This window comes from Pygoscelis adeliae, unplaced genomic scaffold, assembly GCF_000699105.1.
Source record: "Pygoscelis adeliae isolate BGI_AS28 unplaced genomic scaffold, ASM69910v1 Scaffold4, whole genome shotgun sequence".
NCBI classification, from domain to species: Eukaryota; Metazoa; Chordata; class Aves; order Sphenisciformes; family Spheniscidae; genus Pygoscelis; species Pygoscelis adeliae.
In genome coordinates this window covers 8,935,697-8,960,140 of record NW_008824986.1, presented here as the reverse complement: position 1 = coordinate 8,960,140, position 24,444 = coordinate 8,935,697, and the positions used below count along the sequence as shown (strand labels likewise).

The following is a 24,444-nucleotide window of genomic DNA, read 5'->3' as shown; positions in this document are numbered from 1 at the left end:
GAGTTGTCATCTAAAAGGCATCTGGCTTTGTTTTAATGATTTGAAATTGTTGGTTGCAAACATGTGGAAGAGGGATAAGCAAGTGCAAATCAATGCAGCGTTTCCTTTGCATAGTCGGACACCCAAAACAAGTATTTTGATAACGGTGAACTCTCTCCTTTCTTTACAGTTTTGATAGCCAAATACTACCAGTGTGCTAAAAACTGGAATTACAGAGAAGTAGAGTATATATACTCCTGCAAAAGATATTCTTTGAATTGGATTATTTCTTCCTGTGTGCATTTTATTAAAACTAACTTGATCTTTTTTTTTTTTTAAAAGTATCTGAAGCTGTCATGTATTTCTGAGAATATTTATGTCTATGTGCTGGAGATTTATGGGCGTTATGTAAAATAGGTTCAGTTTATTGCAAAATCCATGGCACTTGTCCATAATTGTTTGAGGAATTGTAGTGATACAATTTTTTAGGAATTCCAAGGATAAAGTAGTTACTTCAGTGCACAAATTGGCTAAAAGCGGTTAATGGGTTGCTAAGCAATACTGCTTGCTTGTTAGCTGGCAGTTTAGGAGAATGGAGTGTAAAATTTGATCATTATGTTAAGATGAAATAAAAGTCATCTAACTGATCTCTTGCCAGCTCAAAGATATTCTCAGTGGCACATGTCCAGCAAGGAATAAATATTCAGAGCATACTAGTCTGATGAAACACCTTGAATAATGGTAGCAAACCAGAAATTATGAGTAATTATTTGTATAGTGACTGAGTTAGTGAGGTATAGTTCAGCTGAATTGAGCAGGAGAAAATTAATAGATCTGTACCAAATAGATCTTCTTGAAATGTGACTGAAAATTACTGAAGTTTGTATTCGATACCTGTTTCTGCAGTAGGGTAGATGAGTCCTGGATTTCATTAAACTGTGTGAGAGATTAGCTAGTCAGGGCAAATAATTTTTTTCATTATAGAATATTGTTGTTCTACTAAATAGTTTGCCAGACTGAGTGCAAATATGTTGTTAATGTATATTGTGAACTATTCATGTGGATGGAAATACACATTTACAGGGATTTATTGCTGCCTTACAAAAGGGTGAGGTTGTGAAGGTGCCACGTAGAGGCTGTAGGAACACGGTGGGGGCTGCAGAAAATTAGAGCTGTAACAGGAGCTGGGGAACGTAGAGAAAGGGACGGAAGCAGAGCAGGATACAGTTGCATGGACAGTTGGTGACCATCCAGGTTGTTCAGAGTATTGCAGACCTTAAAGTAGAGTTTCCTCCAGACATTGTTTCCTCTGCAGCTCTAGTGAAAACATTGCTCACCTGCCTTTCCATGGATCTTCCAAATGTCAACCTTAAAGAAACAAAGAGCATGTGTAACTCCTAACAAAATTTGTCTTGCCATCTTCTTGGTAGCACCTATTAGTCTACACGTAATGGCTTAGATGAAGTTAGTAGATACTGTAATATTATATATGATAAAAAGATGAAGTGTTCAGGGCAGTTAAATTCAGCTACTAAAAGGCTGTAAGACTAAATTTCTAATGTTTATCTATGAACAGGGCAGTGATGCTGCGAATGAACAGGGAAGTTCATTCGCAGCATCAATGTTTAGTTACAAATGTTTTCCAGTTATATGTTTTAATGATGTGAGCTTAGCAGAATTAGATTCTGATGAAGATATTTAAAGGAAAGTATTATGAATGTTTGGGGAATGGAGGAATTCTGTATGTGTAGAAAAGAAAGGATGAAAAACAGGAGCAATAGAAAAAGCAATGAGAAATTCAGATCCTGGAGGACAAACAAAGCTTTTCAGTCTGATGTAGAAGAAGCCACTGAAAGTTTGAAGTCCCAGGATGGAAAATACTCTTATTCCTGGCGTAGTTGAAAGTTCAAGTGAAAGGATGAAGAGTAAAATTACAGTTTTCAGTGACAAATCAATACAGCCACCTTACAGTTAAATTGTGTTAGTGAGAGGCCATTTTAGAGAACAATAAAAGGACGCTTTTTGTAAGATATTGATAGGGACCTTGCAATAAAAATATTTACATAAACAAGTCCTCCACTTGTTTCACAAATCACCCCAGTAAAATAAAAATAACCTTTTTTCATTTCCTAAATGAAAACAGTTCCCTAATTTATCAAAAATAAATTAAGTTTCTTATCTCATAGAGCTCACAGTGGGTTTTGCCTGTGTTAAAATGACTGAATTACCCTGAAATACACCGTGGGTGGATTTCTACACAAAAACCTATGTATCACTCAGGCCTCAATAAACTTTATTGTCCCTCAGGCTATTTGCCTTTACAGCACATATCTGCTAGGATTTATCTGCTAAGAAAAGGAAACTTTCTACCCAGTGAACAGTAATAATAAATGTTTTGTACTTTCTCTTGCGTGATTTTATTTACTCAACAACTAATGACTGCTCATTTATTATAGTTACCTGGAGTTTGAAAGTTTTTGAGAGAGATATAGTTAATTATAGGCTTTCATTTGTGCATTTTATTAACAAGAAGCTTTTATTTTATTGGGGAAAGTAAATATTTTATTGGGGAAAGTAAATAAAGCTTAGCTGGATTATATTTTGTTAGTGTATTAATACACAATTTTTATTGTGTATTAATGTACAAGGTGAAAATGCAGAGCTTACAGCTGAGAAAATTATATTTGCTAAGCTACGAATATTTTGGCGTGAAATCTGAAGGAAAAAGTATTTTCTATTAAAAAGAGGGGATCATTCAAGTATTTTGAGTCTATCCTAAAAATTAGCCCAATGCGACTCCACAGTGCATACTTCCCGTTGATGCGGGGGTGGGTTCATTTATTCTACTTTCCTTTAAAATCCCTCATTAGATGAGCTGCAGATAATTATAGAGGCAGTGAAGAGCAGACAAAGATATCGCGTGTGCAGCATTATCGCAGTATCAATGCCGTAAGAATTGGCGCAGTCTGGATCTTTGGATTCGGTTCAGTTATTGAAAGAGTTAACTCAGCGTTGATTTTTACAGATCTGGAGCTGAATGGTATGTCCAGCTCTGACATCCCCGACGTTCCTCCTCCTCTGCCTCTCAAAGGAAGCATGGCTGATTATGGGAATCTCATGGAAAGTCAAGACTTGATCAGCCCGACGACCTCTCCCCCTGCCCATCAAAGGGTGAGTCCCAGAGATGATGATAATTTTCTGCAATTTTCTTTGCTTTTCTACTTTGCACAATCCACGGCGAGATGTAATCCAGAGATTTCTGCAGTTGCGAATGAGTGTCTGGAGTATGAGGGAACGGCATCACTCACGGGGACCGACCTGAAGGGAAGTTGGATTCATTCTGGTTGAGAAGACTAAGCAAAATGTTGTTAGCTGTGTTGGTAAGGGAGCTTAAACTGACAAGATATAGTCTCAGCAGCAAATTAGATTTAATAGCCTTTCAATCCTGTCTCAGGAAAGGAAATAAAACATGTACCTGACATCTTTCCTTTCTGGAGCTCTGTTCTGTCATCATTTAATCGCCACTTGTTTCCTAGAGGCAAACACACGTGCCCCCTTTGAGGGAAGGAGCTCAGAAACACTCTTCATCATCAACAGGGTTTTCAGCTTTCTGAAGAAAATACACTTTTTCAACTTTGTTTCCTGTATCCTGGAAGCTTTTAAAAATAATTTGGCCCTTTTCTTTAAAGCAGCACTTTTGAGAAGGACCATTTATTTCCTTTATGGAGAAAAAAATACGTTTAAAGAGGTTTTCTTTTCTTTGACTTTGAAATGTATAACTTTGGCCAAGCTGTTATTTTGTGGAAAAATTCTCAGCAGTAATGATTCTTTTTTGTTTGCAGAGGTATCTTCCAGGATTTCTCTGAAGTTCATCATTCAAATGAAATTCTGCTGAGTAATTTGCTTTTCAGTAAATTTTGTGGTTAGAGAAAGCATTTCTAATCTCAGCAGAGAAAGAGTCAGGCAGGCATTTAGTTTTGACTCTGGGAATAGTTTTATTTAACACAGACTATCACAGTGCACAACAGTACACAAGTCTGGCTTTTTCCATGGTTGAAACTGTAACTGTGTTGTTGCAGGAATTTAGTGTTTTCAGGCTAAATGGGGAGAAAAAACAGATACAAAAGTAACTTCAGGAATGCGAGTAGTGTTATTCAAAACACAATGCTTTATTCATTATATGCATATATTGAAAAATTCTCTATTCCCATCGTCTCTTCCATAGTTCTTCCCCATGGCTGGATGGTTTTAGTAAATATTTTCACTAAATTTTTTTTGCGAACCCTTTTCCTCTAATTTTCATCAAAATACACTAAGCTCCTGCCCATTTCCCTGACTTCTCTCTCAGGGGCCAGCTCTCGCTTGACCTGAATACAGACCTCTGAGTGGAAAATTACAGAATGTACAGGAGGGCTGCCAGGAGTTTTGTCTAAGGAATCCATCTTCATGAAGAAACCTGAGAAATTCAAATTAGGTTTCAAATTTCTTGAATTCCTCCCTGTATGAGCTCCAGAGTAGTAAATTCGTTTTGTATGATATACTGCAAGTTTTAGGTCATGGTAGTAGCTCAGTATTGTTAACATGAGTCCAATTTTCAGCTAAAAAGCATTAAACAATGAGATAATAAAACATGCGGTGAGGAATAAAAATCCCAATAGCTGGGTTCTTTTTCCATTCCTTGCGAGGCTGTTTGAAGGGGTTTCCATTTAGTGGACAAATGCTAGATATTTACTGTACTACTTGCAAATGCCACCACGCTGTGATGGTTAGAGCCCAGACCTGAAGATGACTCAGGTTGCAGCCTCAGTCTCCTTGCTGTTGAAGATGTGACCTTGCATAGCTCCTGTACCTGTCATGAGCAGGGTTTCCGCATCATTAAATGGAAGTTCATAAAAATAGTAGCAATATGCTCCCTTGGTTTTTTTTGCAAAGTTTTATTCAGGTCTTAATATTTTTTCTCTTTACAGTCTTCACTGCTCAGACTTTTTTTTTTTTTAAATATATTTTGTAATTGTAGAAATGGTCAGATGCAATCAGATATAATCAAAATTTTCTTCAGCATTGTATTTTTATAAACTTTACAAGACAAGGGAATATAGTTTCAAAGTCTGAAAAAAGGATCTAAAGCAGATTTGTCAGAAAGCCACATGTATTAGTCTTAGAATTAATTTTAGGAAAGGCTTCTAGTCTTATAACAATCACTCTGCGCATTTATTTTATCAGGCTTATAGGAAGGAAGCTGTTAAAGAACAGGTCACCCGCCTAGTGGACAAGGGAAAGGCTGTGGATGTGGTCTACCTGGACTTCAGTAAGGCCTTTGACACCGTCTCCCACAGCATTCTCCTGGAGAGCTGGCGGCTTCACGGCTTAGACAGGTGTACTCTGCGCTGGGTCAAAAACTGGCTGGACGGCCGGGCCCAGAGAGTTGTGGTAAATGGAGTTCAATCCAGTTGGCGGCCGGTCACGAGCGGTGTTCCCCAGGGCTCAGTATTGGGGCCAGTTCTGTTTAATATCTTTATCAATGATCTGGATGAGGGGATCGAGTGCACCCTCAGTAAGTTTGCAGACGACACCAAGTTGGGCGGCAGTGTTGATCTGCTCGAGGGTAGGAAGGCTCTGCAGAGGGACCTGGACAGGCTGGATCGATGGGCCCAGGCCAACTGTATGAGCTTCAACAAGGCCAAGTGCCGGGTCCTGCACTTTGGCCACAACAACCCCATGCAGCGCTACAGGCTTGGGGAAGAGTGGCTGGAAAGCTGCCTGGCGGAAAAGGACCTGGGGGTGTTGGTCGACAGCCGGCTGAACATGAGCCGGCAGTGTGCCCAGGCGGCTAAGAAGGCCAACGGCATCCTGGCCTGTATCAGAAATAGTGTGGCCAGCAGGAGCAGGGAAGTGATAGTGCCCCTGTACTCAGCACTGGTGCGGCCGCACCTCGAATACTGTGTTCAGTTTTGGGCCCCTCACTACAAGAAGGATGTTGAGATGTTGGAACGTGTCCAGAGAAGGGCAACGAGGCTGGTGAGGGGTCTGGAGAACAAGCCTTATGAGGAGCGGCTGAGGGAGCTGGGGTTGTTTAGCCTGGAGAAAAGGAGGCTGAGGGGAGACCTCATTGCTCTCTACAACTACCTGAAAGGAGGTTGTAGCGAGGTGGGTGTCGGTCTCTTCTCCCAAGTAACTGGCGAAAGGACGAGAGGAAATGGCCTCAAGTTGCGCCAGGGAAGGTTTAGATTGGATGTAAGGAAAAATTTCTTTACTGAAAGAGTAGTTAAACATTGGAACAGGCTGCCCAGGCAAATGGTTGAGTCACCATCCCTGGAAGTATTTAAAAGACGGGTAGATGAGGCGCTTAGGGACATGGTTTAGTGGGCATGGTGGTGTTGGGTTGATGGTTGGACTCGATGATCTTGGAGGTCTCTTCCAACCTTTAATGATTCTATGATTCTATGATTCTATAAAGAAAATGAGTAGTGCTGGGCATGAAAGATCAGATGGGTAAATTCTTATTACCGCTGTGATTAAATCCCCCTCCACAGTTTTTAATGGCTTGTGTTTCATGGGTCAAATAGCTACATACTTCATAACTTTATAATTCTCTGCCTAGTAAACTGATCGTCTTTTAAATTACACATGCTTTGTATCAGTGAAGAAAAATCAGTAAAAAATATTATAGATAAGATTATCTTAGTAGCTTTTAAACTGGAAATATCTCCTTGTATGAGAAATTATTACATGGTTCACTCTGGTTGTCTTGCAGTCAATTATGAAAACCAAAAAAAGCGCTGTAGTGAACTGAAGAGCATGCAGCGATAAATGCATGAAGAAATACTTCAAACTGCAGGCAATAGTGTCATTTAGCGTCTGAGAGGGTAATCTCAGATTATTTGGAGCCCACTATTAACTCCGTCTACCTTAAGTCTTTTATCCAAGTGATCATCTAATTATAATTTTCTGATTGTCCTCTTATTCCTTGTTAACTGTGATACCCTTATATATATTTTTTCTTGCACTGTATGATTTTGTCTGCTAAAAATGTTCTTAATAATATATGGGAACATAAAAAAAGAAGTCTACAACTCCTGCAAGGATTATTATTACATCAAGGGATTCCTTTAGGCACTTCTCATTCTTTATGGGTTCATCCATACCCTTGCATACAAATCAACTGCCTGCTTAGTATTCACAGCGAGAAGGGAAACTCAAAGAAAATAGACAAAGGAGCACTTAGATTGATAATATCGGCTATAATGCCCACTAAGCATCAGGTAATGGTTTGGATGAGAAGATCTCTATTAATCTGGCGTAGATGGAGAGCTTGTCAAGGAGGGATAGCAAAGGCTGAAGCGGTGTGTAACGCGAGGACCGGAACGGTCTTGCATGGCTGACAGCGATGGCGCTTATTTTGATTCTCTGGGATCCTGTTGCACGAGGAGCACTCAGGCTGGCTGTTTGGATATAATGGAAGTGTTTACACAGAAGGAAGAATCCAGGGGATTTTTCATGTGTTGCAATGCATATACTGCAGTGCTGGTCATTATCTCATAGGTTAGCCACAGTGAGCAAAAAATGACCTTAAAGGCTTCAGCAAATGGACTCTGTACTCATGTGGACACAGAAAAAGAGTTGAGGCTAGAAACCCAGCTGAAACTACAGAGGCAGCAGGTAATTAGGGAGCACTACTTCAGGGTTTGCAATTTTTCCTTTTCCGATGTTATTTCTTGGGAGAAATCCCCTTCCTTCCCAAAGTGCCTCGCAGCCCCGTGGCTCCATTCCCTCTGAGCATCATGGTGCCACCTCCCCAGGACCCCCACCGCTGGTTTGGTGGCTCAAGGCTTGCTGCCAGCTCGCTTACCACAGCAGCGGGAGGTCAGTCATTAGCAGCATTATCCCGTGGAGATGTTGGAAGAAGTGAAATTAGAAGAAGTGCATTATTAATCCGTTATATTAAATTAGAAAGTTAACATTGTGGACTGCATTTGCTCACAAATGGAAATAAATGTCTCCTTTTCTGTCTGATACTCCAGATTTTTAAAAAACAGACTCTCTGACCAAAGGCTTTCCATGATGCGTAGTAGTATATAATGTGCCCAAAAGAAAAATATTAAAAATTGGTTTTGATTTACCATCTGGTAATTATTTTTGCCTGCTGGAGATGGGAAGCGTTGCAAGCCCTTCCTCCAGTGCAAAGTCTCTACCACCTCCCGCCCTGGCCGGGCTGGGGTTTGGTGGGTTAAGCTCTTGCTGAGCAAAGAGTTTCTAAAAAGCTCACAGTCACTTTTTAATAAGTCTCAAAATCAATGGACTGCCATGGCTTATTACAGGATTTTGAGTGAAAAATGTGTTCTTCTGCTGGCTGCCCGGAGACATAGAGCCGTGATGTGTCCCTGAGCAGCACCCTTGATTTTGTTTCGGAAAAGGCCGTGTCGCTGCCCTCAGTGTTGCGCAGGATCAAGCTGCGGGTTTTGCTCTGGCCAATTGGTAGTGCATTTGTTTATCGCTCTCGCAGGGCCCGGGCCTTCAGTAAGAAATACAGTTTCGGTCTGGAGTCTAAACCTAATTCTGAGGGTATTGCTCATAACTCATGAGGTCTGTTTATGTACGGACCAGAGCAGAAAAACAGTGCTTTTGGAAATCGAGTTAGCCAGCACGGTCTGAAATACTAATAGCCTCCTCATGCAGAAACGTGGTGCAACAGAGGGAAAATCACATTAACTGTGCTTTAACACAGCTGGCACGCACCACGAGCAAAGTCCTCCCTGCATGAGGGGTGCTAGGTCCAGCTCTCCCCATCATCCACTGCCGTCACCCCTGCGGGAGCATCCCTCCAGGGAACGCTCCCCATTGGGAGAGCATGGTCAGAGTCCTGCCAAACAACCCCATGGGGAAAATCTAAGGTGCTGGTTCAAAGCAATTAGATGTTGCCTGTTTTGAAGGATCTTTCACGTTGCCCAAGGAGGGGATGCTTAGCACGTGGCAGGTGGGAGCACACAAAGGGCACCTCTGCAGAAGGATTCTTAAAATTACTTTCTCTTATCAAAGTACACTCCAGCAAGGGCAGCTAACGGCTGTGATACACAGTCAGATGAAATTCTAAAAGATGAAGTATGACAACAGAGTTTAAACAGTCATTTCACATCGGTTACCTGCAGTATTTTCCACATAATTTTGCTCCCTGGGTCAAACAGGCAATTAGCTTAAACTGTCTATAATTTGGTTCAAATTAGTGGAGTTGGGTTGATTCTCTCCACTGGTGCATTGTTGCTCTTTCAGAATTGGAGTGTTATTCCTCCAAGACCTCACATTATGTGTTATTTTTCATTGCAGATATTAAACAAGCAAGCTGCTGCTTGTCAGGCAACTCGGCTCCATGCTAAAAGCAACGGTGTAAGCGAGAAGGAGCAATTCAGAGCTCAGTGTTTGGAAGTGTTTGCACAGTCCTGTGTAACTGATAGCCTATATACGTCTCATTTCTACTGCTTCTGACCTAATTAGATCTGTTAATCCTTCAAACGAAAGTGTTTTTGATTGGATCTCCATAGCTTGTCATATTTATGACCATTTAATTTCAAAGAAAAATAGTTACAGAGGAAGAAATCTCTTAACAGTATCAGAAGGACCATTTTTGGGAATCATATTTTGTTTGATTTTTTGTTGTTTTTTTTTAATAGTATTTTCTGATTAAAAAAACATTCTCATATCTTATTTTGCTTCTTCACAGAGTAAAAAAAACCTGTATTTTTTCATCTTCTTGAATTGATTTTTATTGCATCCTGAACATGTATAGTGCAGTGTATTTTATATCTCTAAGAGAATGGAGACAAATGTTTTTAAACCTGATTCTTTTCTGTATCAGGAAAAAAACAAACAAATAGGAGCAATTTCATGTTTGAAGCAGAAGGAACAGATTGCTTCTGTGTTGCATATGTGCCTTTTACATAAGGTTTCTGCTTCCCCTGAGGTACCCGTGAGTCAAGGATTCTGCCCAAAATAGGTTTGAATGTGAACCAGCAGCCTCTATCATTATGTCAGAAAGTAAAAGCATGCTTCAAGATTCATTGGGTTCACAATTAACTGCTGAAAGATAAACATGAACTCTGCAAAGCAGTTCTTAGTTAAATGTAAAATCAAGGGAAACTCTGTTTTGTATTTCAAAGTTTCTAAGGGGAAGCGTAGCAAAAATGAACTTCATAAGCCTAATAATGATTTCTGAGTATGATGTTGAAGGGAGAGAGAAAGTGTGCTTGAATTTCTTCCTGTGCTGGAATAAAAGAGAGTGCGTATCAGCCCTGGGTGCGATGGCTAGATTTGGAGTTGCACCAGTTCCGTATTGGCACATTTTGTCGTGCTAATTTCTCAATAATATTGCCCCAACGAGCATTACATGTCCTACTTAATATATTCATTGGTAGCTTATTATATAAATGAACATGTACTGAATTTATCCAACTTTCTAATGGAAATTGTAAATTCAATTATAATAATTATCTACCTATGTCTGTTATTTCTTTCTGCCTAATTTGCTTGCAGAATCTAAGCTCTGGTAGGTTTTGTGCTTATTGCTTATAGCATATATATTTAGCTTATTCTCATTGTATTTACATTGTATTTGTTCTTCAGAAGCAGGTTTTCAGGGATAATTTGATTGTTCTCTGATCAATATGAAGGTCTCATTTGTTTGAGAAATGCCCTTGATCTAATTGAATTGAGAATTATTGCCAATATACTGTTATTTAAATTCAAAATGGATTTTCACAAATGATGCTATCGGCAAAGTTAGTTTTCTCTAGTGATAAATACAATGTTAAAGATATCATCTGAGAGCAAAGCACTGAGGAAATTTTTATGTTTTGTAATGTATTTTAGAGGGGCACCTGGTTTATTTAGTTATGAAATTAAGTCATCTCTGTGAGTTCTTGCATGTTGTATGCTGATGTTCTGCAGACCACCAGCATTTCCCAAGTTTGCCCAGAAGCCCCTGCCTGGATACATGACTGTAACTAAGCAGTTTTTCAAAGATTTCGAAATCTGCAGATCACACCTGAATGTGTGAGGCTAAATAATGTTGACAGTCCAGCTCTTATTCAGGTGCCTTAGTAGGGCTTCAGGAGCTAACTTAACACACCGGGTAAAGAAAAGTATTTGGTCAGGTAGAGGAAGTATTTAGTGGTTCTGACTGTAATACTTAGAGACAGATCAGCAGTTGCATTTAAAAAAAAAAAAAAAAAAAAAAAAAAAAACCCCCACGAACTTCAGTTTTGCATTTAGTAAAATAAAATTCTTATTTTATCTGCTTTACATATTAGTCTGTTGACGATTTTCTGACTCAGAGATCATTGTGCACCGAGTCACACTGTAAGTGAGGAATAAATAGTCCACAGTTTTGAGCCTGCTCTGGAAAATGAATGCTGCTTACTCAGCAGGGTCTTCTTGACATGTGCTTTTCAAGCAGCGGTGCTCTTTCAAGACTCAAACCTTTTAATAACCTGGTTGTTTCTTCAAAAGAGCTCATATAAACTTTAACCAGACTGTGAACATGAAAGTCTTCATTGCCATGTATGTTCAGTCCTGTCCTCATCGGTGAGCAGGAGGCTTCCCCTGGTATGCAGCCTTCCAGGCAGCGCACCCCCGGGCTCTGGCACCTTGCTTTTGGTCCAGAGTTTCTTATCCAGTAGCAGATTAAAACCAATTGATTTCCAAGTTGGTAACAAAGCATTCTGTAGTCAAGGAGGAAGGTGAGAGCACAGGTGTCGCTGCATCAGTGGTGCTGCTGGAGAGGCTGGGGAAATGGAGAGTGGCCGGTCTTCGCCCCTCTGTACTCTGGGCCTGCTGTTTCGGACAGTGGCAAAATGGAGAGACGAGCTCAGGCCACGGCTTTCCTGACGATAGTTTGTGATCCCTGTTCGTTTGCCGTAGAGGAGAGCCGGGAGGAATGAGGAAAGTTGTAAAACAGATTGGAAAGTATTTCTTTCGAGGTAGGATACAGGAAAAATATTCCAGCAAAAATCCAGCCTTCCTGGCTCTGCCTGTATGCAGTCTTACCTTTCTATTTAGTCTACATTTAGTAAAACTGTCTGGTAAAAGCTCTGGATTTATAACTTCATGCTGTCTTAAAAGCTGATGTTGAAGAGGGCATTCAGTTAGCTTAAAGATACTTTTTTCCTTCTACTCTTGCACATCTCTGAAAACTCCCAGTCACTAGGTCGCAGTAGTGTTAGGAGGCTCTCCGGGCCCCTTCTGCCTCACGGCAGACGAAAGACTGAAATGTCCTGGCATCACCCTGAACTGCTCTTCTTTTTGGATAGCAGCTTTAGATATCTTTTAAAAGGAACAGTCTTGTTTCTTATGCACTTTCACGTGGTTTATCAGCTGCACGTATACCAGTTTCTCACTGGTGTGTGTGTGTGTATATATATATATATATAACTGAGAAATCATCAGTTATTTCTTCCAAGACATTAAAAAAAGTTGGAATACGAGTATCGAGGTTGCAACTGCAGTACACACAATGTTACACTAAGGCGTTTCAGATACTTGAACTGTTCTTGTAGCAGTGATTAAGGAAATTTGGCAGAGTCGGTGTGCATCGTAAGGTTTTAAGTGATAGTGCGTGGAGTCAACAGTATGGGGTGGGTAAGGCAGGATGGGTACACTGAGACACAAGTGGAAATGAAAAAGCATCGTTATGCTTGGAGGAAAACAAAAGGCGGTGGCTGGCTGAGCGGGGGAAGAATCTTAGGAAAAAACAAAACCAAAGCAGCATTTGTGAGGTCTGACGCTGCAGTACAGCCTCAGTGCAGCGATGGGAAAACTGTAATGGCTGCATAGCCAAAATGCTGTAGAAAACCAGACTGCAAAGTGTATGAGCAAATTGCAGTGTTCTCGAGCTCTTTCTGAAACAGATTTTGTCATATATATGATTAACATTATGAAAAAAAGTCTTATTTCCATAATGACTTTTAAAATTTGTCCAGTTAGCCGGTGAATCTAACCAAAGGTGCTCTTGTTCTGTTGTATGATATATGAAGTGATTTAAAATATGTATATTTGAACAGTCTGGAATTCTGTTTTGAATATTTCAATTATAACTGAATGTGTAATAGTAAATTGCAAATTACTTGTCTGTTTAAATGGTTTCCTTTTTTTTTTCAATTATTTGTGTTCTAAATGTGCAAAATACAAAAATAATGGAAAAGCAATGAAGCTGTTGCTTCAACCTAGCTTTTAAGCTCTGTAGTGCATAGGGGCTGAGGGCAATCGATGCAGACCAAGAAATCAATATCCTATCATGATATAAAGTGGAGAATTATAACCTTCTCCAGTGCTTTCAAAAGATTTTTCCTGAAATATGGAGCTAATTAATCACGAACGCTTGAGAGATTTTTTTTCATTGTCAAAAGTAAAAGTTATATTTTAAGCTAATGGCATTCGGTATGCATAGTAGCAAATTCTGCAGAGAAGCTTTCAGGAGTCAGATGGCTACAGGCTTACCCACCGTCTCTTGCAGTTATAAGTGAACCAGGAAATGTTTCAAAAATCCATTCATTGCTAACACAGTCTCTTCAAAATTGGTTTCTTCCAGCACCTGCCACCTCCACTCCCCAGCAAGACTCCCCCACCTCCGCCTCCAAAGACAACTCGGAAGCAAACGTCTGTTGACTCTGGGATTGTCCAGTGAAGAAGGAAGTGTTTTTTTCCAAAGATAAAGCTGTAACAATTCATTTCCCTAAGTATTTTATGGTATATAATGTTTACCTCATTCAGGCGTGCAGTATCTAACATTTAGTGCAATGACTCTAACTCTGTAAGAAATCCATTTCTAACTGTGTATCGGAAACAACACTACATCACCCCTCTTTCTGGGGTTGTTCCCTCCTGTAACTTGAAAGAAATCTGGATTTCTACTTGAGGCCGGGAGGCGTTCATCAACTGACAGTACCCTCTTCCTAAACCTTTTCCCTGCTTCTTCTGAATAACTTCAGGCACACAGGTAGCTGTGGAGATTAAAATGAGAGTTGAATATTTTGTACCTAAAGCATTTAGGTAGCTATGGAGTTTAAAATGAGCTGAGTATTTTGTACCTAATCTCCGTGTATATAGGAATCGATGACGATATTCACATTGAATTCAATGCACGTTGGAGTAGGCTTCACAGTAAGGAGAAGCTGCCATAGGATTTCCCCAAATAGCCCAGGGCTAAAAATCAGACACAGCTTATTTGTGAGATGTGCCTTCTCTTTAATTGTTCTGTATTACAAATAAACTGATTGCTAATGGGCTTTGTAAAATTAGTCGTCAGTGATCAGTCATTTCCATTTTCATTCAGTTGGCCGTTCTTCTGGGTGTTGATCAATGGGCAAAGCAAGGAAACCTTTTAGCTGCTGACAGGCACAAGCATATAGGAAAAGAAACAGAGTAGGCAGATAGGAGACTCCTGGTCATTCTGAACCTAGCGGTTGAGTACAAGAATGGGAAGAGCTTTTTCTTTTCTTCTTTAATGTGTAATATTTCATGTGGATTAGGATGAACTGAATGGAATCACTTTGTCCTTGTGCCATCATTCTGTATAGAGTTTGTATATATGATGGTTTTTAGAATGTTTTAATTTTTATGGTGCCTGCTTTTCATGTAATAATGAATTCATGTACCTGCAATGAATGCCTTACGTATTTTTAATTTCCTAATTGCTGAAAGTGTAAAAAAACAAACTTTTTTTTTCCAGATATTACGCTCTGAGAAATATTGGACAATGATGGGGTGGGGTTGTGTAAGGGAGGAAGGAAACTAACTTTATACTCTAGCGTTTTTTATTGTCATCACACTTTCATTTTTTACTATCTACAATCTTTTTACTCTTACGGTAGATTGTTTTTAAATATACCACTGACTCAAAATAAAATATTATTTTAAAAACTTGTCTAAGAAAATTAATACATTTCTTTGGTCTTTTTCATCCTTATTGTAGAATTTCAGGAACTGTTGCACTCTATAGAGGGCTACGTATACACTTTCTTTCTTTCTTTCTTTCTGAACAATTCTGAGGGAGCCCATGATAAAGCTGAAGTCTTTCATTGCACTGGTATACTTGTTCCTGCATGTATGTAGTACTGAGATAAAACACATCAGCACTAGAAACAGCTGTCTTTGTATGCTGTCAATACTCATAATGATAGCTTACTTATCTTTAAGTTATAAATTATCTGTTGCTGAACACTTCAGAAAACAGATGAGTTCTAGGTAATATTTTCTACCTCAGGTAGCTGCTACATGATGCAAGTAGCAGGCAGAAGCATGACTTGCAGAGCAGTAAAACAATAATGTTCTTACAAAGACAGAAATATTGCCCTTCTCATAAAAAGTGGCTCAAATGGTCAATTATATTCTCATAATTTTGCCTTAAACCATCATGTTACTTTGGATCAAACAAACACACTTTTCCTTGCAATGTGAGATAACATCAGCTACGAGCGTCTCAGAATTTGCTGTTAGATATTGTCCTACAATTCCCTATTTGTTTTGTTATTTGTATAATCGCCATTCAAGAGGAACAAGCTGGGAAGGATTCTTAGCTACAACTGATCAGATATTCTTTCCGTAGACGATCGATAATGTATTACAACTTTAATTCTATAAGTCTTTCATTTAATTGAAAATTGCTTTAGAGACTGCTCTTGTTACTGTGTGGGAGATTGCGCTGGGATGCTGGTGAGTTTTCCTCTTTTCTGTTCCATTTACTTTCTAAAGGGTAGAAGGACGCTTTCACATGGACCTTTAACTGGATGCTTGTAAATTGTATTGCTGATAATGTGTTTGTTTTCACATGCCCTTAGCAAATTCCTGTGCTCGTGCAAGTGCTATAATTTGGCCCTGCAAGACTCCTGAAACAAGAGCTGCACTTTCAAATTGGTCTTGCAGTACAAACTCTAAATCTCATATGTGTGTATGTTTTACAAATACGCAAGCTGAGACTGGGAATTGAAAATCAGACTCTCAGATTCACTTTCAGACCCAAATTGTCACCGTTTTTACAATCTAACAGCTTTTAGGCTGTAACTCGTATAAAACCCAGCCAGAACGAGTCATTACCCTCCTCAAAGTGTTGTAAAAACACACTTCAGCAAATCCAGAAACTAATTCAGTTACAGTCTCTAAGCGGTGAACAATCTTGCGAAGGTTGTTATTTTTCCTACGGTATACTCCCTTCCTTTGTACTTCAGTGGCGTTATATCAGAGCATCCCAATGCAATATGAATTTCTTGTGACATTGTTTGAACAAAGCTGAGCTAATGCAGAAGAGCTCAATACAAGGCAATAAAGAAGAAGAAGGTTATTTGATTTTAACCAAAGTGGTATCACTTACACTTACTCTGTCATGCTCATGTCCTTACAAGGGTCGAGGGACATGTGCCCAAGTAATGTGTCCGGGGTTGCCAGTCATGTAGAGGACAAGAGGTGCCTGCTGTCAAGTCCACATCTTGCCTCCGGTGTTATTCTGAGGTTGGTGAACATGTGCTGGTTGTTGGATGTGCCCTTTTTTCCCTTTGGGAGTTGCCAGTGACTGTGATCTCATGTCTCTTTAGTCTGTCCTACTTCTGTGGGAATTCATTAGGCAGCACTCGATGTATTCGATGTCGGTTGTCTTCCTGCCTGGTGAGGATGCTGTACAGTTCCAGTTCTGCTCGTCATCTTCCCACCATCATCCCTTAATGGGCTCAGTGAGTCTTCTGCTTTCCCAACCTCGATGCCTTGAGTAGCTGGGATTGGGATGACCTGGTCCAGCTGTCACTGCTTTATGCTTCTGCCAGTTCTCCTGGTGCCTCCACGCCCAAAGGTCCCCATTCAGACTTCATTCAAATCGATACTTCTGCTACAGGAGGATGCCAAAAGAAAGCTGCTAGGAAAGGTGACCCCTCCATGTCTTCCATAGTAGACCATGTCCAGGGCATTAGTATCCACAGGGGCCAGGTTTTCACCGTTTAAGACAAATGCTACTATTCAGGGATTAACCTCCCCCCAGATGCCATCCCTTCACTCAGACTTGAGAGCAATATCACAAGGCTTTGCAATACAAATTTTCCTGAAAGAAGAAATTCAGAGGTGTCAAGTTTCTAAGTAGTATGAGAAAACAGATTTTGAATGGCCAGTAGTTTTTGCTTCTTGAAAGTTAGCTTGAATTTACTTACTGAAAGTTAACTTACAGTGCCAATATAAAAAGGAAAAGCCCTTAATACCACTTCTCTGAGTCTTAGCTTGGGAGTGAGAGGGCAATTTTTACAGGTGCACACAACAATTCCCAGCAGTCCCATGCAAAACCGCAAAAGGTTTGTTGGGCAGTGGTTGTTTGTTTTTTAATCAAATTTATTTTCAATGGGAAGCTCAATGCAAAGGTCAGTTCTTAAGCTGGTTTCCATAATTGACATTTATGATTACTGAAATGTCTCTGATGATACCACAAATTCTGAGTGTAAAAATGTTTTTAAATTCAGTTTTGTCTTAACGTAGGTATTTTTCTTTACCATGGATGTCTGTGATATGTGACTTTACAGAGAAAAATATTACAAAGTTTGCAGTGCCTATAGATATGTTTATGATGTATGAATAAGAGATTTATGTGAGTGTACATACATATGTGTATACATGCACACACATTAAACACACATTTTTTAATGTAAAATATCTCACTTCATTGACTAGTTGAGGTGTCCGCTTTCTTGCTTCACCTTAGACATCTTCCCTGTCGATTCTTGTGACCTTTTTGGGGACCATTCTATGCCAGAAGCTCGATGTAGTGGTGTTGATGCCAGTTGTCCCGTGATGGTTGTTCACAATTACCTATTTTTAGTAAAGGTTCTTTGTATAAACTAGTCCTTTCTTGTGTACATATTTGACACAATCAGGTGAAGTAAGCAGAAAAATTTCTTACAAAGGTTACAGCTGGTTTGATGTCTAAATACATGTAGACCAGACTTAGACATTACATGGTGTAACAGGAGTCATCCTCTTCTGATCCAGCAACTACCATCCTGCATTGGGCTTTGGAATATTTTTGTATGCCATTTTGAACAAAACGGCAAGCATTGGAACAGGCTGCCCAGGGAAGTGGTTGAGTCACCATCCCTGGAGGTATTTAAAAGACGTGTAGATGTGGTGCTTAGGGATGTGGTTTAGTGGTGGACTTGGCAGTGCTAGGTTAGATCTTAAAGATCTTTTCCAACCTAAACAATTTTATGATTCTATGATTCTAAAACCAAAGTATTTTATCCCCAAGCTGAAGGTAGAGGAAGGTAAGGCAGAAATTGTTTTTCCTGGACCTGTTACATTATGTGTGCATTTGCTGTGTTTCACAGAGATGTTGCTGTTCATTGTCTGTAACTGTCAGAAGTGCACGCTGCCAGGAAACACTTGTTGGAAAGTGTTGTCCTTTCCGTTGCCGCTGCCTTTCGGCCGTCAGTGGAAACACACATGGTGCCTTGTCCAGCTTCTCCCCGTCTCCCCATCACGAGTGTCTTAAGTTCTTTGTGTTCTCTTGCAATAAAAAATGTTGCTTTTTTTTTTTTTTAAGTAAATGCAGGACACCTTTCTGGTTGTTTGCTTACTGTTAATGCGTCCTTTGAGATGCCGCACTGATAAATTGCCTGCACTTTGCTCAATGTATTTAAATTCAGTGCAAGACACTCAGGGTGCACACATGGACTAGAGCTCGGGGACAGGCCCGAACTGGAGCAGGTTTCCCAGGAGGATGGGTGGTGAAGGTGGCCAAGCTTTGTGCCCGCTCAGCACCACGCTGCCGCGGGGCCAGGGGCCAGACTGGGGCTGCCTGCATCCTTCTGCACAAATAGAATAAGGCATTTTTGAATTTCCATCTACACCTTACCTTGTGATGAAGCAATAAATTGTAGTGCGTGTAGAATATGCCCCTGAAGAAAAGACCAAGCACTTGAGTGATGGTGAACACTGAAATTCAGGGTTTTCCTTTATCCTCAGCTTTTGGCGTTAACATGGTAATGGGAAGTGTGAGGTCCAGCTGCTCTGACATTTCAATTTCCTCTCATTCTCCTTTTGTACTTTTCATGGATCTAAACTGAATTTCAGGGTTGCAATTGTCATTTTCTTGGTGATGCAGAAACGTGTGGATCGGTATAAATACTTGGTTATTGTATGGGATCTAACCAGCTGTTCTCCAGCGAGGCTATTTATAGGATTTTTAATTTCCCTTGGTTTTGTCATATGTATTCTGCAGACATGAATAATTACTGTAAATTAGGTTTCTCTATCAAATGGCAGACATTTTTTTTTTAATTTCCAGTGTGTGTGGTATTGTATTCTAGCACTTTAATGCAGAGTTGCTGAATTAAATAACTCATTTCACATCTAACCGAGCTGGCTCTGGACCGGTGTGTTGAGGACATGTAGTGACCCCCTTATGAGACTGAGTTGGGACGGTGACTCCATTCAATCTCATGTTGTATTTAGCCAAATGGTTTCCATTCCCTAACGTTGTCTTGTTACACCTACACGTTGATGTATCGTTTTCAGAATCCAAGTTGACCATCTCAGATTCATTGCTACCCAAACTCCCTCTCTGCCATCCCAAACTTGCAGAGATTTTATGGGTGGTGAAATGTTGCTATTTTGGGTTGAATCCTTATTGTTTTGGCCATTCACTCAGCTTTTCATTGCACAGTTTGGCTCTGATGCTGTTGAACTGCTGTGTTTGCAGCCCAAACTCTCTTGCAGAACTGGGGAACTGAACGGAGGAATGTTGGCCATAGCGTATTAATGCTACAGATTCAGTGATGAGACCTCACTTTATTCACTGACACCTTATGTTTAATTTGCATTATTTGCAAACATTTGCAAATTATTTTCATGAAGTTTCCTCTGAGTTGGAGCTCAAGGCAGATTTCCGTAAGCCGCCCATATCAACATGTTCTCCTGGTATTTAGCCTCCTTGGTAGATGCTCCCATTTCCATTTTTCAGACATTTTTTCTTCCTTAAAGTGCAAGAAACCCAAATGGTGTTTGAATCTTCTTGTTTGTCAAATAATTCCTAAAAAACTCTCCTGAAAAGGCTTCTGGGGCAATATCTGCATGGTCCCCAAAGGTGCTGTGTGCTGCCTTGCACTTCGTCTGTCACAACAGAGGTGTCCTCACTATGAGCAATGCCCGGTTGGGTGCCCCCATGTTCTTTGGGTGACTCATCTTAATCACATAAAAAACCTTGGAGCCTCTGATTGTCCTCATTATCACCAAGAATAAGCGTCGTCGGTTGCTCACATATTTCCAGACCAGGAGGTCTAGCTGCTTAACAGATGCTTGGAAAGATGCTGGTTCTGCTGTTATTGAAAGCTGTGGCCTTCTGCCAGTTTGCATTAGAGGGGAATATATGGTGTCATCAACATTTGAGGGAGTCCTTCACAAAGAGAAAGCATAGACAAAACCAGATGTGACACTGTTTTCTTACAGATAAGACATTTTGTGTGTATGCTCCTGTAGTTGGCTGTTCTTCCAAGTTTTATATTTATTCTCCAGCCTTATTTTCCTATGGCTGTGCTTACATTTCTTCAGCACTGTAATCCCAATTTAAATTGAGCTTTCTTTCTCCATCATTCCCTACGAGCAATGGCAGATCACTGCACTGACAGTGGAGAACCCAGAAAACGAACTACAAAAAACATCTCTACTAAAAAAAATATATTTAGCAGAATATTAAACAGCCTGTGGAAATTAAGAGGTACCCAGGCACAATTTTAGAGCAGTTTGACACGCGTGCTGTGTTGAATCACAGACAACTAACGTAGAAGTGCAACAGTTTTAGAGGTAAAACAACCCCACCAGCTTTGGTCTAGGCAAAACACTTCTTAGATTAGCGTAAATTATGCAGTTTAAAACACTTATTTAATTTAACATTATGAACGTTGGTTTGGGAAGTGCGTTCTTGTAGCAAGAGAAGAAGTCATCGCAGAGTGCAGGAAGTTCACTTAAGCTGTAATTATTGCGTCTCTGAAAATTATATGTATTTTCCTGCATTTTGATCGCGTGTGCTCAAAATCAGAGAAAAAATCCAAATAAATCAACCATGAATTCAAAAATTTCAAAAGAAAACTGCCTTCTTTCAAAAGATGATGTAGTTAGCTACTATTTACTAGTGTTACAGGAAGCCTGTCCTGAGATATTTTTAAAATCATGTTGAGATCTGGCTGTCAATAATGTCTCATTGGTTATAAACTGGTTATAAACTTCTTTCCTTGAGTTTATTACCATGTACAGTTGGCAAATAAATTTGTTGTCGTTTTTCTTCTGTGCAGCACATCATTATTAATTTGCTCCTCAGGGGAAAATAATAGAAAAAGCCTAGAAAGATAAGATTTTTTTTTTAAGAGAGTTCAGTTTGTGTCTGTAATTACTGACCTCATGGTCCACATGGAGGTGAGCAGAGGTCTGTGGAAGGTTATAGCGTGCTTTTGTGCTGGATCGTCCTTCCATGTCACGTGCAGTGTCTGAAACAGGCACTCGGGGACATGAGTATGTGTACAAACACAATAACCCGCGGGAAGGGACGAGCACTTCTGAAACGTGGATCAGAAGCATCAGGAGAGAAATCAGTGTTCGCTCTTGTCACAGCTGCTCCCTGGGTTCTCGACATGGTGGCAGAAAAGTGGCCTTGGGAAAATTAATTTCCTTTCTCTGGTGTGAGGTTTTCTGGGGACGACGTGTGTGTGTAAGGTCAGTAGCAGAAATCACGTCTTAAGGTAGGCCAGGACTCTTAAAGACCTGGAAAACGTGGAGTTCTGTTTTGTTTGATGGCAAGCGCAGTACTGGTCTCACAGCGTTTGCACCTCTATTCTTTAAAAGCACAAAGGAGACACCAAGGGCTAAATCCTCTCCTAAGTTACAGCTTGGCTCTGCCAAGTCCAGTGATACCTTTGCAGGTATCACTGCAGGCAAAACATAGCATCCTTTTCCTAATATTTAATCAATGTAAAGGTATCCATTAAAGCATTCTCAGGATAATGAAACTGCAAGGCTAGTACTGAGTTTATGCCCATAGCACTTGCATGCATCATTTCTGTATTGCATTATTATTTTTCCTGGTACAGCTGTAATATTTCTGCTGAGGGGAGTGAGATTGCTTTTCGAAAGTGTTGGAAGAATTAAGGAGGAGAAGTCTTGCCATAAAAGCTTAGTTTGTTCCTCCTGTACACTATAACACTATAGTATTATAAAATTCTTTTTTAAATAAATGATCGTTAAGCACATGTCCAATTTGCCTCAATAACTAATTTTCATTCAAGAGTGAATGAAATTTCAGATTAAATTACTGTTGGTATCAGTGGGCTATACAAAGTGAACTGATTTTTTTATTTTATTTAAAATAAAAGACTGTTGTCCAAGAAATTAATCCAATGCCCAAGTTACAAGTAAGTGTCAACAATAATAAAGTTTGCTTTAGTTTTAAAAGTCAACTTTGAGTGATGATGAGTCAGTTCTAGATGATGATCAGTCTCAATACTTGATGCTTTGCATCCTGTTATTGATAAGGCTGTGGTTTAACTGCAAATTGCCTTTATTGGGAACCATCTTACATTAGAAAGTGCTTTAATCTAAAACATAAAAAAAATAATTTGGGCATAATGGAGAACCAGGCTGCTTTCAACTTGGCTGCAGAGACTTACTGACGTAATTGGAAGCACAACCATGACTGTGTGTGGAAAAGGCGAACCCACAGTAGACACAAGCCCTGGGGAGCTGAAACTCCCTGGCCTCGGGGCAGGAATAAGCTTGTCAAAATAAAGCTGTGGCTGACAGAGTTTTCTGTTTTGTTTTATTCAGTAAACAAAACCAATTAGTAAATGGAATTTGCAGTAAAAGCTCCCCAGCATCCTTCTGGGTGCTTTGGCCCTTTCTGGGCTGGGGGGTGAGCGGTCTGTGCCCCCCCCCACCGCATGGGTTTGGAAGCTGGCTGGGGCACAGGGAGGACAAGCACTGCTACGGCGAAGGGTTTTGTTTACAGCCTGCACGGCACACGAGGTGCCCGTGGGGACTGCTGCAGGTAGGAAGGCTGTTCAGGGAGGAAATGCTGGCTCTCTTGAGGCAGCTGGCAGCATGTTGTGTGTCCGTCCTTTTTCTTGGGGAGTGGAGTTAAATGCTACATAAGGCACAGGAAGAAACGTCATCCTTTTTCTCAGCAGCCGTGGGAGAGCAGAGGGTGAATGACATCAGGGTAAGGTACATCCTTTCCAAGCATTGCGGGGCAGTCCTGGCCGTGGGAAAGCAGAGGTACAGAAACACACCTCCCCTCCTCCACGCAGGCAGTAACCTGGAATCGCGTGCCCACTCCTGCAGCAAAGGCTCCGGCAGCGGGTGGGACGTGCAGGTGGGTTCAGGCAAACAGGCATCTTCCCTCCCGAGTGTGCAGCTGCCCTCTGGGAGTGATCAACGCTTTGCAACACAATAACATGAGCCTGACATCAGCCCAAACGGGGAAATCCAAACGCAAATGGAATAAAATTAACATGCTTGTTGGATTGTAAGGAAAAATGAAAGTCCTCTGAAGGAACCTTGGAGAAATGTAGACCGCAGTGTGGAGGCTGAGGTCCATGGGACAGACCATGGCTGGGCAAAACCCGCCCATGGCCATGACTGTGCTTTCAGCAGATGCGTCTCCAGGTTCATTTCATTATACATTACCATTTCATTACAATCTTCAGTTGTTTGATTATCTTCCTTGTTTCTTCACCTCCTGAGGTGCTTGCCCCTGTTTTTCAGTTCAGGCTGGGTGGGTTTTTTCTTGGTACCTTGTTCACCAGAGCAGCGCTGACTTCCACACCAGTGCCCATCCTTGCAGCACACGTAGCTGCATTTCCTTCAAGATTTTCTCTCCTGTGTGCTTGGTGCCTACGAGGCTCTTCCAGAGCAGCAGCAGGACAAGTGCCAGCTCCATGTTAGTGGGGAAAGGCTGATCCTGAGGGGGAACCTCGCCCGGGCATGTCGTGGGCAGGAGGGGGCTGCTTTTTGCTGGGACCAGAGCGGGACTGGGCTCCGGCAGCGTTATCTAATGCGGAGTTACCCAAGTTCAGTGGGGATGCTTTTTTCCCCTGCAGGCCATCGTAGTATCATTAAAAAAAAACAGTCTCTGCGTGGAACGTATTTTTCTCCAGTGTTCCTTGTTTCTGGCTGACAGCAAGCATTAGCCAGTGGTAGGAGCTAATTGGAAGTGACCAGTGACCGCAAAGCCCCATGTGGGAGCAAGAGCCTGGTTTCCTCTTTTTTTAGAATACTGACGTTTGCATTTAAGATATTCTTTTTTTTCCTCCTCTTTCTCCTTCCCCCTCCTTCTTGATTTCTGTTATTTAATTAGGGAAATTTTTTAAAAGGGAATAACTCGAAGGTGTGTTTCATAAAAATGAGGGTGTGCAGATTTGGTGCGGTTTCACCACCCCCCCCCCCCCCCCCCGCCCCCCTCTGCGC

At 40.8% G+C, this 24,444-nt stretch overlaps 2 protein-coding genes across 2 annotated transcripts in view; both read left to right on the top strand.

Moving 5' to 3' along the window:
* Positions 1-14,708, top strand: part of DOCK1 (dedicator of cytokinesis 1) — a 303,352-nt gene extending 288,644 nt beyond the window's left edge. The window contains exons 51-52 of the mRNA XM_009326015.1: positions 3,005-3,150; positions 13,556-14,708. Of these exons, the coding sequence (XP_009324290.1) occupies positions 3,005-3,150; positions 13,556-13,651 (242 nt within the window). The 3' untranslated portion in view covers positions 13,652-14,708. The remainder of the gene's footprint in view (positions 1-3,004; positions 3,151-13,555) is intronic.
* Positions 14,709-16,601: 1,893 nt separating this feature from the next.
* The window catches only part of NPS (neuropeptide S), a 35,234-nt gene continuing 27,391 nt past the window's right edge, over positions 16,602-24,444 (top strand). Inside the window, exon 1 of the mRNA XM_009326013.1 lies at positions 16,602-16,688. Within this exon, the coding sequence (XP_009324288.1) occupies positions 16,602-16,688 (87 nt within the window). The remainder of the gene's footprint in view (positions 16,689-24,444) is intronic.